Raw genomic sequence first — 12,547 nt, forward strand, 5'->3', positions numbered from 1 at the left:
GTATCCAAATAAAAATGACTTATCACCGGTGAGTGAAGCGCGGCTGGAACTGCAGTTGACTTAAAATGTGTTTAAACTGCAAATAGGGAACTAACTTTAAAAAAGGGATGGTTCATCTTTTTCCGTAAGTAAATCTGAACAGTCGAATGATATTTACATCCATACGTCAGTGTATTTATTGTAATATTATGGAAGGTGAGATGAATGAATACAGCAGTAGCCCACAAAACGATGCTTTCGCTGGGGAGGAACGCACTGAAACAACCTGTAATGTAACTGAGGATCCGATCCCAAGCCCCGCCGGACCGTGGACCAGCCGCGGGGCTCTGGCGCGGCTGTCGAGATATGGGAAGCATATTCTGCCCAATTCCTTCACGCGTAGGTCGGGATTACAGAGGCAGCTGGAGGTGAGTGACTCGACCCCGGGCGCTCTGCATGGGTACTCCGCTGACGCTCCGGAGAGAGGGTCGCTCACTCCAGCTATGCGTAAGAAATACCTGAAGGAATTACTGTTCAATAACACGTCAAATACTGGATTTGGTGGCGTGCTTTCAACGAATACGACGAGCACGTCTTCGAGGGATGAGCAAGACACCCAGCGATCGGACTGGGCTTTATATCCGATGGAGCACGCCTGGATGATGTCCGCTGTGGATGGAAACTATGAAGCCATATTTGAATTTATTGCTGACGAACCATACTTACTGACCAGGAAGGACTTTATTAGTGGCTTCTCTGTTCTCCACTGGTTGGCCAAGAGTGGACACGGTGAGACTTTGACTAAACTTTTAAAACACGCGGAAAACGTGGGAAGTCCAGCCGATGTGAATCTGAGAGGCAGCGGGGGTCTGACCCCCCTGCACGTCGCCAGTATGCACAGCCAGTTCATGGTGGTTAAACTGCTAGTCGGTGCCTTCGGTGCGAAAGTTGACGTGATGGACTACAATGGCAAGAGAGCCTGGCAGTATCTGAAGGGAAACGCCCCACTGGAGATGAAGGAGCTGCTGGGTGCGTGGGATGAGGAGCATAACACGGACTACGCGCAGAACGCCAACAACAGTGCATCGTGTACGCCAAACCCGACCCCAAGTGTGGACCCCCGGTTGGACGAGGTGGACTCGCTTAACAGGACCAGAGCTGAGGGTCGGCTTGTCACATATTTAAGAGACGTGTTCCAGGCTTTCAATTTCTGGGGGAATAAATGAGATGACATTTGACACTTTCAAACCAAATAGGACGCCGAAAGCATACAAAGAAAGTGGATAATTTTCTAAAGAACTTAATTGAGAAGGCTAGTATATTATTTAACCCTTCATTAAGGACACTTATTCACTACCATTAACTGCCGTCACCTTTCCCATGATTGTTTGCAGTCTCACTTTAAAGTCGTCCTGTCTGCCCAGTACCAAAATGTTAATGAAAGATGTTCTTGAGTGCATGTCACGTGTTGATTCACAGATATTAAAATCCAAGCTGACAGCATTCCATTCATGTAATCAGATTCTAATTCCTCACAGCCATCTCTTCATAGCCGTGTCAGTTTCCTCAGAAAAAGTCAAGCAAAGGTTAACCCAACGAAGAATTGCACAACAAGGTGGCTGAGTCAGACATTTTTTATTGTCAAACACAACCATATCCAGAGTATTTGTACAAAAAGACTGTTGATCCAGCGAACACTGCCTCCTCCCCGGAGCCCGGCCCAGGAGAGGGTCCTGAAGGATGGTAGATGGGGACGGCGGGGTGGGTGGGCAGTGGAAGGTTTACAGGCCAAGCTTTGTCCTCCTCCAGTGTCTCCTCTTGGAATTGTACCTGTGGAACGCATAGGAGGCGGATTAGTGGTTAAAAATTAGATTTAAACTTTTAGCATATTGGGATGTCCCGAAATCACCCGTTTGCGAGGCATAGGAATAACTGTACAAAGTCTAGTAATTAAATTGTGAGATGGTCCTTATGGAGGCAGTGATTCATTAGTATACTGTACATGGGACAACTAAGCGGTTGATAAGCTAGTTTACACTACAGTTACATAGGACTTGAAATAATAACCTTTAGGCCACGCAAAATGGCACAGTGGAGTATGGCAAAGAAAGATGGGGGCATTCTGATGTACATTTCCTGTATGACCATCTGATACAACAATTAGGCCAGAAGTTTCCCCCATTACCATCATTAGCTTACATCTGCAGTGCACTTTAGTTTTAGTTCATTACAAGATCTGGCTTAATGGGAGCTTAATGGGGTCAATCGATTCCACCTGGAACACTTCTGTACGTTTATCATTATGGTCTATAAACAAAATGACACTCATCTGCTCATTGCCAATTCAAAGATTGCAAGTTTCAAAGGTGACTTGGAGATAACTATGTTGCATCTACGTTTAATCTTGCACCTTAAAATTTGAGGTGACAAGTGTCACATTTGTCTAGTCACGGCAGAACTACCCCCAATGGACTCATGCACAGCATTCGTCACTTTACTAGTCGACCAGGGTCACATTGTCTACCATGTCCCTACTACAGACCTACATCAGCCACAGTGAGCAGGAAGAGTAGTTCAATAGCAGGACGATGCTCTCAGCAGGGTTAATGACAATACCTCACTAGTCTGAAGTACTGCAATTGCAGACCTGCTTTACACATGAAATGGAAGACACCTTCGTCCAGAAACGTATGATCATCCAAGATTTCCTTTCATAAATAAAGTGCACCAGTAGAGGTCGAGTGACAAACGTCTTATACGGCACGTTTGAGCAAGCAGGCAAAACATCTGGTTTAAAGAAGTCATTGTATACGTGCTACTAAAACCATACCTGATCTTATTCCCAGTCTTCATTCGGATCCACTGAGGGATCGGCCTGTTCTGCTTCTGCTTCTTAGCAAGGAAGCGCTTGATCTTGAACGTCTTGTGGGACGACTGTAGACAAAGATGATGGTGAAGTATTAGATCACAATAAATCACCGAGGGAGTGTGAAGTTAATCTGCACTGGCTGAACGACTGAATGGGCCTTCACAATGAGGAGCCGTGTACAGCGCTACAATATTGATGACACGTCCCTGCCAACACTACAGCAACCCACAAACAAGATAATAAACTGGCAAATACAAATGTAAATGAAAGTTAATAGATTTTCTACGGAGAGGTTCAGTAGATCTAGCTGCATAGAACCAGACCGCTAACATGCATAGAGATGGGTACAGCAAACCGTAACATAAATTCTTTAAAATATAAAGTATTTTTTCACACAATATACACATATTTAAGGTATATAAAGATTTATTAAATGATTTAGAAAGATTGATTCCGATTTTAAATAGCCAACGCGGTAGATGTTTTAGGATTTGTATTTACCATTTTGTCCACAGTGCTGTCCCCACTATGGCCGCGATCGAAGAGATGGAAGGAAGGGAAGCGGCAGTGATGTAGGGTTTCTCAACCAATCAGGACGGGCCAACTAGACTAGTTTTCTCTACACAGCGACACTAGTGGAATATTGCGGTAAGGACATAAACAAAAACAAAAAACCTAATTAATGATTAATTATGTCATTCACACCAGGCCCATGCAAAATGAGGATTGATACATATGTATTGATTATTTCATTTTGTAAAATAGTTATGAATGCTCAAAAGTGGAAAAAGGCGTTTTTTACATAACCTACCTCACACTCATTTTAAGGTAGAATGTGTTCTTTCTTCTTGGTCATTTACTTAGCCTCTGTCTGACATCGATTTATTAGAGTGAAAATTCATTCTCGTTGACTGTTATGTACATATTAGTCCTAATCAATGTGCATATGAAACATCACAATGCAATGTAACCTCACCATTTGGAGGAATAATCTAACTTTTTTGTACGTCTATTTTTCACACGCTCAATAATATTGTATTGTAGACGACTATTTACAACTGTCTTCCATGTGTTTGTTTTGATATGGCTGTTGTAATCCCAAAGTCCCTCAAAGTGAATCATACATTGGTATTTGCTACCAATTTTGCCTAATATCTTTGACTGGTTGTTATGTGAGTAAATGCAAAACAGAGCAATATCGCGTTCTTCTTAAGAGTTCTTAGAGTAGGTCCAGCAGGGATCGCATCGGGTCTACAGTATCATGTGCGTCCACCCATCACCCCGTCGATAGATCCTTTCTGAAGGTTCCACTCGAGAAGTTAGTTATCACATGCAGAGCATATAGACCAAGAGATTACCTACAACCTGATATTAGGAAAAACGAATGTACACCATGTTGGGTTCTTCACAACATAATCAAAAGTATAAATTAACCAAAATTAAAGTCATCAAGAGTTGTAGGGGATAAGAATCCGAGACCGTTTCATGAATTACCATTTTATTTTTCATTCCAACAAAATGAGCTTGGATTACATGCAGTACTCTGTTTAATTCATTATGAAATTTGTTTTTTATGCAGGGATAATCTTGAATTCTTTGAATTGACGTTTGAAGGCCACAGGTCGGTATGTTGATGGTTGCAGGCAGGCTTGAAGCGATGCTTAAGCTCACAGTTCTAAAGTCACAAATGGCTATTTCTCCTTTATCGCTGTATCAGTGAATAAATGTCTCAGTTTCTAAACTGAACAAATAATTCCTTCACGTCCACACATAAGGCAACCGCTGTATTCAAATGGCACAAATGTTTTTGTTGCAGGAGAAAAATAACTGCATTTCTTCCATGATCTTTTATATAATACATGTAAGAACATACAGTAGAGAAACACAGTAAATATCCTGCATGGTAACACCATTTCTGTCAAAAACAGAACGGTGAGGGCAGAGCTCTATTGCAGAACTAATTTTAAATGTGTACGGGTGTGGCATAGATGGACTGTTCAGCAGTATGAAGCTCCAATGTTTGCAACACTTGACAGAAGCGTAGCAACACTGTGATAAGGCCACTTGGCATTTAATGAAGTCCCAAAGAAGCTTTGGCATCAGCGACAGGTCCCTAGAGCCAAATGTACACCAGTCAGGAAGTGCTGTGTTACCTAATCCTTTATTGACCGACAAACGGACGAGTGTGGCACCATGACATCACTGCGCCCCGGTCTGGTTATAGGACGCACCTACACGCTACACTGTGGCACCGGTGTGTTCCCCTCAGAGCCCTGCCGGCCCCGTCCTGCACCCCACGCTCCACATGCATGTTGCCCCAAAACTGATTCAATCGTCTCCCATGTCGTTGGCTCTCTTGGACTCGTTGTCGGGCTTTCCTTCTGCCGGCTGGGACTCTCCCCCACTGCCCCCCCCACCTCCTCCCCCTCCGCCACCACGGTTGCGGTTGCGGGCCCCTGGCTGATAGAGCTGGATGGCAGGTCGATCCTGGAGCAGAAACGTACAAGATGTGAATAAAGACGAACGGAGAAACATTCACAGAACATTATACAAGCAGCAGCTCTGCTCCATGCCCTTACCTTGTTGCGCATGCGATCTCTCTTCATATTCTCTTCCTTCCGGTTGTCCTTGGCCGACCGCTCGTTGGCGGCAGACTCGTTGGCGCTGCCTCCCCTCTTCTTGTCCCAGTCGCGCTCCTTGTCCCGCTTCCCGGCCTCTTCTCTCTTCCTGCAGGCGTTCTCGCCGTCGTGGCGCTCCCGCCGCCGCCTCCTGTCCTCGTCCTGACGCCGGATGCGGTCCTTCTCCTTCTGCCGGCGTTCCCTGTCCCTCTCCCGGTCGCGTTCCCGGTCTCTGACAACGTCCCGGTCTCTGACAACGTCCCGGTCACGAACGGCGTCCCGGTCTCGGACGGCGTCCCGGTCTCGAACAGCGTCACGTTCCCGGTCCCGGACGGTGTCACGCTCCCGGAACTCTTTGCGTCCCTCCTCATCGACCCTGCGAGCGAGTTAGGAGAGTGAAAGTGTGTTAATTAACTATTATATATACATAACGACAATACTTCCTGAGAATCGGCTCACTCACTTCCTGGGTCGGTCTTCTTTGTTATCGATTATCGTCCTCTTCTTCAGATCCAAACTGCCCATCACTTTATCGTCTTTCATTGGCCTCTCGAGTCTCTTCGGCTTGTCTTTAGGCTTCTCCGTGTCCATCTCCTCCCCTCTGTCTGGTTTCCTCAGGAGCTGGATAAGAGGGGTTCAAGAAAATATTCATAAATTACATCGTATTTTTGGCAGGGTTAAAGCCGATGCTTCAGTCCTCTGCAGTAACTACCTTGATCTTGGGCTCCTCCTTCACTTGGTCTTTGTCTGAGGGCCGGTCCGGTTTCTTCATCTTGTCGTTGTCTTTGCGTCTCCGTCGCTCTTCGTCGCGCCACTTACGGCGTTCCTCGTCACGCTGTCTCTTGCGTTCAAGCTCCCTCCTCTTCCTCTCCTCCTTCTTCTCCTCTCTGATTCTCTGCACATTGTTAAAGAACAGTTCACAGATTAAATGGGTAAATGTTAAGTATATAATTTTAACATTAATGTAAAGTATATAAAGTGTATCCTGCAATATTTTACCACCAAAAAATTACCTGCTTATTCTTCAGAAAGTCCAAGAGGGGAGTTGTTTTTCTGGCTGTAAAAGTGGACAAGAGTGTTCATTTTGTTTGAATACTTCGCTAGACTTGTCATATTTTTTCATTTTAAAATCCACGTTACATACCACCAAGCTCTTTGGTTTTCGCCTCAAGCTCTTCCAAGAGAGTCTCTGGAGTGGATGTCATCTTTTCATCATCATGTCCATTATATACTTCCAGGAATCTTTCGTAATCAGGATCTAAAACGTAAACGGCAATCTTCATGAAACCCCTTTTTTCGAAGTTTGATTCCCATTCTATAACATTTAAAAAGTAGCTCTATACTAGAAGCTAGACATTTACAGTGGATGTTCCAGACATGGTCCCCGAGGTTCAAGGAAAGCTCAAAATGGATATTGGTTAGGATGGAGAAGATGGTTGAATATAACCGTTGCAGGAATAACATTTTCCGATATGGCTGTCGACAATAACTTTACCATCATCTATGGTTCCACACTTTGCATCTCGTTTTTTGATTCTTTTCTTGCCAATCTTCTGAAAAGGCGCAAACTCCACAACAGCGGTATATTCTTGTCCTGTTAAGAAGAAAACAAGGAAGCAAGTTAACAAAAATGTCTAGTAATTATCTAGTAATAATTGTACCACAAACAAAGCCTCTTATAGTAAAATACATGTTCTTAATACCTTTGCCATCGATGAAAACATATCCATCAAATCTATCTCTGAAGAGGACAATGTCCTCTTGTTGTTTGAAGTTAATATACGCCCTTGAAAAGACGTGGGGGGAGAGGCTAGAAACATACAAAGAAAGACAAAGGTTGTGTGAATGCTCAAGTATTAAACCTCCATAAACTGTGTTATTTCATAAGGAGGACTGCCTCACCTGGTGTCACTGGAGAAGAACTCCAGATAGTCGAGTTCTGGCAGCGGCTGCAGCTGCTCCTCCAGCTCCTCCTTGGTGAGGCTCGGGGGCAGACGTCTGATCACGATCTACAACACAACGGTGGAGTTAGAAGGACCGTCAGATAAAAAACACGAGTATGTAAACGTACATCTGTTTAATAAACAATCTAACTAGTGGGGCGTTTACCCGACGAAAGTTATCCAAACAAACGTGCTGACCCGACGCTAGCATAGCTAGCGGGTCGTACCTTTGTCATCGCCTCTCTCCTCTCCTTCAGCTTCTCGATCTTCTCTCCCTCCTCGCATTTCCCCTCCATCCTCCTCTCCTTGGGGCGGGTGTTCTCCTTGTCCTCCTTCATGGTCGAAAGTTTGGTTTAGAGATCAGTTCTTGTCAATGTCCATCCACGCTGTTTACTTCTTAGCTGTGAGTTAGCGACCAAAGTATCCAGCAGGCACTTCCTCTAGAGACGGCGGCGGTAGTTCTGTCTCCAGGGCGATAGAGGGCGCTGTGGTAGTTTTGTCTCCAGGGCGACAGAGGGCGCTATGGTAGTTCTGTCTCCAGAGCGATAGAGGGCGCTGTGGTAGTTCTGTCTCCAGGACGATAGAGGGCGCTTTGGTCCAATCAAAACAACGCGCACAGCACCTTTGAATGGAAAATAATACGTAATACATTAATTTAAATAATATCACAAACGAGAAATAATGATAGAGATATATTTAAGTCCTATCTACAAAAAAATAAAACATTTAATAGTTTTTGTATATGTACCTGACAATGCAATATATTACTTTGGTTTTGTTATATTACCATGTAATAATATGTTCATGATTATGATTTCACTTGTATTTAAATTTAACCGAACACTACACCAAACATCAGTTTGCGTTGATATTTTATTAAAATTAAGAGTAAAAGCTCGCTGCTGCGCCCCGGAAGTGAACGGATGACCGTCAAGTTGTTGTGAGGACGTTGGACATTTTGTTGGCTTCCTTCCGTCAGACGCTCCTCTTAAAGCGTCTTATTGAATATATAACTGAGCTGCATGGTCCAGAAGCACCGACAGCATGTGGTATGAGATACTGCCCGGGTTGGCCATCATGACCGCGTGTCTCATCATCCCTGGAGCCGCGACGATACAGATCCACAAGTTCACCAACGGAGGGAAGGTGAGCTGACTGCAGCCCGCCTGCAAGACCCCCAGGATGTCTGAGAGGGTCCACTGTTTATCACCAAACCTCTGTGCAAGCCCTTCTAAATATTCTGCAATATAAAACGTTTTTTTGTGATGATGAGACGTTTCTGTTTGCAGGAGAAGAGACTAGCCCGGGTCCCTTACCAGTGGTATCTGATGGAGAGGGACAAGAGGGTGTCTGGGAAGGGAGAGTACCATCAATCCAAGGTAACATCTGACTCCCCATGGTGCCTGCAGGACCTCACCCAAAACGTGTTTGAAAACTGATGTTATTTTCTTCTTTTTTTAGGGACTTGAAAACATTCAATGAGAACGGCAAGATGTCACTGCAAAAATGTGTTGTATAATAAATATGTTTAAACCTTCAAACAAGTGTACAGTTAATTCTAACACTATACACATGTCAAATACGATTTAGATTGTCTGTTCTTCACTCAGTAGTCTCGACTAAAGGTGCAAGCCACTAAAAGGATGTTTGCATTGGGACCACCATTACCTCTATGGAGGGCCCTGTTTATAGAAATATAAGCCTTTACTGATAGTTTAACCTCACATAACGTACCTCTACCTGATACTAATCCACTGTTATCAAGGTGGGACCCCAAATCAGTTGCAAAAGTATACTCAAGTAGTATACAAAGTAGAAAAAACATACTGGTAGAAGTACTAATTCAACTTCACGTCATATTATTCAAGAGACGTTAAAGTTGACCCATTCTAACTTAAACTAAAAAAAAAAATTAAGAAATACATAAAATGTATCCACTGTGCCAATCAGTTGTCTGTCAGCTACTGAAGTCGAAAGTGATCAAAACACAACACAATCAGGGTGATTTAGTAAAGCCAAAAGCAAAACTAAAAATTCAAGTAGGATCGCTGCGCGTCACCTGCTCTGTGTAGCAGCTCTAAATGATGAGAGCTTTAGTTTTTTACATTAAAATTAAAATATATGGGATATACATATGTTTTGTCTTTTATCAGTCAAGATCCCTCAGTTTGGATTCAGATTAATATTTGCCCGAGGCCATTGAGCCAACCTTTGAACCAATCCGACCAGACACAACTCTAGTGCTTCTCAAAATGATTGTGCTCTACCTCCAAGCTGTCTTTTTGTAAATAAAAAAAGTGTAAAACAAAAGGATAAATCATGCGCTACATAGCATTAAAGAACAATAACGGCAGAGTTTTAACCCAAAAGGAAGCTGGGGGTACATTCAAGAATTTATTAACCAGTGGGTTTCTGAATGTGTGGGAATTTACACAAGGTAAAGAGCAGGCCCACAACCAATTGCTAAATAGAATTGACAATACAGTATTTATACCATAGTGAGCCAATCTGACTCATACTAGTACAAATGTCCAATCAAATTAAAAGCAAAAAAAAAAGTCAGCACAGTACTGTTTTAAAAACCAAAAAAATAGAATTTGTTTACAAAACTAGGCTGGACAATGCATGTTGGCTTTTACTATAAAACACAGCTATACAACCGCGACGGACAGACCCAGAACCAAAGCTTGAGATGCACCGTTCACTTCTCATCTTTGCCTTTGGTTTTCCTGTACACCATCTCCCTGAAGCTGGAGAGGATCTTGCTCTCCCTCTTCCGCCGCTCCTCCTGGTTGAAGGAGGCCAGCGCCCTCTTCTCGTCCGCACTGTAGATCTGGTTCTCCTTTCTCAAACGCACAGCCTCCATACGGCGATGTCTGAAGAGGACACGAGGATCAGTCAGTGGTGCAACGTCAAACAAGTGGACTTCAGAGGTTTCAATGAGTAACACCATACAGTCAGTCATACACAGATCAATAAAGAACATTTCATCTTCAGAAAACCCACTCCATAGAAGAAATCTATAAAAATTGATCTAGTAGGAGTATTTCATTAACTTAAAAAGCCATTGAATGGCTAAACTTTTCCAGGTAAATTTGAAGACAAACCTGCCAGTGTTATACTTTGGTAGTCAAATACAATTTTAAAATGTATTTCTGAGATAGTGATTTATCTGAATTAACTCAGACACGTTTATATTATGGGACAGTGTAGCACGGATAACACACCTGCTACCGCTCATTACAAAGCCAGATTTTTCGAAGTTGGCGATCTCATCACTGGTCAGTCCGATTTCTCCTCTTCTCGGGATACGCTTTCCCGCCTTCACGTACTCCGCCATGGCCGCACCTTCACCCGGCAAGAGGGCGTGGCCGAAACTGAAGAGACGACAGGTGGGAAACAGCAGGTTCAATGAAAACACCCGACGCTAACCTGACCAACGTAGCGTTAAGGTTCTCTGACGTGTACCCACTCGAGAGGTTTGTCGTCCTGAGACATCTGAGCCAGCGGGGCTTCAGGGCCCACCAGGTTCTCGTCCATGCAGGTCTTCTCCACCCACACCAGCCCCCCGTCCTCGTCCTCCTCCTCGCCCTCCTCCCCCCCGGACTCCTCACTGCTGGAACCACTGGACGCCTTCTTGCTCTTCTTCACCTTCTTCTTCTTGGACTTCTTCGACCTGATGGAAAATAAAGATGAAAATATTAATCTTTATGCATAATTTCTCCTTTTCTCTGTGGGAGATTAACAAATATACATTTGGAAACACAAACTTACTTTTTGCTTTTCTTCTTTTTTTTCTTCTTTTTCACTTCTTCCTCTGAAATGGGTAGAATATACTTAATATTAGACACCTAGAAACACTATAGAAAAACACACAATGGGATGTGAAACCATAAGAAAATTCATACCGTCAGAATCTGACCCGGACCCGCTGTCTTCTGAGTGCTTCTTGCTTTTCTTCTTTTTGGATTTCTTCTTCTTCTTTTTCTTCTTCTTCTTATCGTCTGCAAGAATCAAACAATATATGAATTCATTCAAATTAAATTTGTAATGTGGGTGCAAAGGGTGGGAAGGATATCGAGCGTAATACCGTCTGAGCTGTCATCTGAACTGCTGTTTTTCACATCTTCAACGGGTGTGAATTCGTCAGAGCTGGAGGAATAACCAACATACTTTAGATGGATTTCAAGAGATACTGGGCCGCTGGAGTTACATGTTGAACGGGTCACCGAGAAAACACATCAATATTTATAAGGATAACGATTACAAACGTACTCTGGTTCCTTGACTCTGGGAGAATACCCCCACACTTCAGGGGAGCCCAGTTCCCCAATCCTCTCCCGTTCCTGTAACCGCCTGGTAGAAAAAAGAAGAAGAAGCAATTAAGTAAAAAAATATATACGGCCAACGTCTCAAACACGTTGTGCATATAGGCAACACTGCATTTAATAAGCTACCTGGCGATGAAGGCCTCCTGGCGCTGCCGCTGCGCGTCGTCCCGCTGCTGGTCGTAGTAGTCGTTCGGCCCGCCCCGCTGCTCCGTCCATTGGCCGTGCCTCTCCCTGGACCTGGAGCGGCTCCGGCGGGGGCTCCCCATGCGGATCCTCTTGATGTTCCGGGCCTCATGGAGCCGGTGCTCGTGTTCTTCTCGTTCCCTTTCCCTGTTTCGGGGCTTCGGAAGTTTTGGACCGAAGTAGTCCGGAGACAAATCTCGGCCTCCGTGGCTTCCACTGCGGGACCGAGACCTGCTCCGCCGCCGGGGACGAGCGGGACTGTGGTCTCTGGTCCGACCGGGACTGTGGTCTCTGGTCCGGCCGGGACTGTGGTCTCTGGTCCGGCCGGGACTCCTGTCTCTGGTCCGGCCCGGACTATGGTCTCTGCCACCGTCGGGGTTTCGGTCTGATGAGCGGTCGTAGATGGGCATTCTGGCTGCCGTTAAAACACACGACCACGGCAGAACTGGTGAACAAAACAACAACTGGGCCTCTACCGAGAGCCCTGATACGCCATGACGATTGTTGCTCTCGGAAAACGTTTCCAAACAGGATATTGTGCCTCCGCAGATCGCTACACGAAGAACAACGTACAGGGGAGCAAGGTTCCGCTTGGGATTTATTTGTAAACAGTCCTGTACTGAT

General features: G+C 44.6%; 5 protein-coding genes across 5 annotated transcripts in view; 2 read left to right on the forward strand and 3 right to left on the reverse strand.

Annotated features, from left to right (window-relative positions):
• sowahd (sosondowah ankyrin repeat domain family d) overlaps positions 1-1,487 on the forward strand; it is a 1,495-nt gene extending 8 nt beyond the window's left edge. The window contains exon 1 of the mRNA XM_060063251.1: positions 1-1,487. This exon is cut by the window's left edge and continues 8 nt beyond it. Within this exon, the coding sequence (XP_059919234.1) occupies positions 147-1,205 (1,059 nt within the window). The 5' untranslated portion in view covers positions 1-146 and the 3' untranslated portion in view covers positions 1,206-1,487.
• A 112-nt stretch (positions 1,488-1,599) lies between these two features.
• rpl39 (ribosomal protein L39) lies at positions 1,600-3,498 on the reverse strand. The gene is made up of 3 exons (XM_060063260.1): positions 3,350-3,498; positions 2,810-2,913; positions 1,600-1,809 (listed from the first exon to the last, which is right to left on the reverse strand). The coding sequence occupies exons 1-3, from the start codon at positions 3,350-3,352 to the stop codon at positions 1,761-1,763; spliced, it is 156 nt and encodes a 51-aa protein (XP_059919243.1). The 5' UTR covers positions 3,353-3,498; the 3' UTR covers positions 1,600-1,760.
• Positions 3,499-4,329: 831 nt separating this feature from the next.
• Positions 4,330-7,878, reverse strand: upf3b (UPF3B regulator of nonsense mediated mRNA decay). Its single transcript, XM_060063238.1, has 10 exons — positions 7,637-7,878; positions 7,369-7,475; positions 7,170-7,276; positions 6,962-7,060; positions 6,611-6,724; positions 6,480-6,523; positions 6,179-6,361; positions 5,930-6,087; positions 5,428-5,842; positions 4,330-5,335 (listed from the first exon to the last, which is right to left on the reverse strand). The coding sequence occupies exons 1-10, from the start codon at positions 7,745-7,747 to the stop codon at positions 5,177-5,179; spliced, it is 1,497 nt and encodes a 498-aa protein (XP_059919221.1). The 5' UTR covers positions 7,748-7,878; the 3' UTR covers positions 4,330-5,176.
• A 440-nt stretch (positions 7,879-8,318) lies between these two features.
• On the forward strand, positions 8,319-8,953 carry ndufa1 (NADH:ubiquinone oxidoreductase subunit A1). Its single transcript, XM_060063259.1, has 3 exons — positions 8,319-8,555; positions 8,699-8,788; positions 8,871-8,953. The coding sequence occupies exons 1-3, from the start codon at positions 8,454-8,456 to the stop codon at positions 8,889-8,891; spliced, it is 213 nt and encodes a 70-aa protein (XP_059919242.1). The 5' UTR covers positions 8,319-8,453; the 3' UTR covers positions 8,892-8,953.
• An 837-nt stretch (positions 8,954-9,790) lies between these two features.
• nkap (NFKB activating protein) lies at positions 9,791-12,491 on the reverse strand. The gene is made up of 8 exons (XM_060063246.1): positions 11,867-12,491; positions 11,685-11,765; positions 11,500-11,561; positions 11,318-11,413; positions 11,184-11,226; positions 10,882-11,085; positions 10,637-10,786; positions 9,791-10,285 (listed from the first exon to the last, which is right to left on the reverse strand). The coding sequence occupies exons 1-8, from the start codon at positions 12,331-12,333 to the stop codon at positions 10,111-10,113; spliced, it is 1,278 nt and encodes a 425-aa protein (XP_059919229.1). The 5' UTR covers positions 12,334-12,491; the 3' UTR covers positions 9,791-10,110.
• Between the last annotated feature and the right edge of the window lie 56 nt (positions 12,492-12,547).

The sequence above is a fragment of the Gadus macrocephalus genome, chromosome 10, assembly GCF_031168955.1.
Source record: "Gadus macrocephalus chromosome 10, ASM3116895v1".
NCBI lineage: Eukaryota > Metazoa > Chordata > Actinopteri > Gadiformes > Gadidae > Gadus > Gadus macrocephalus.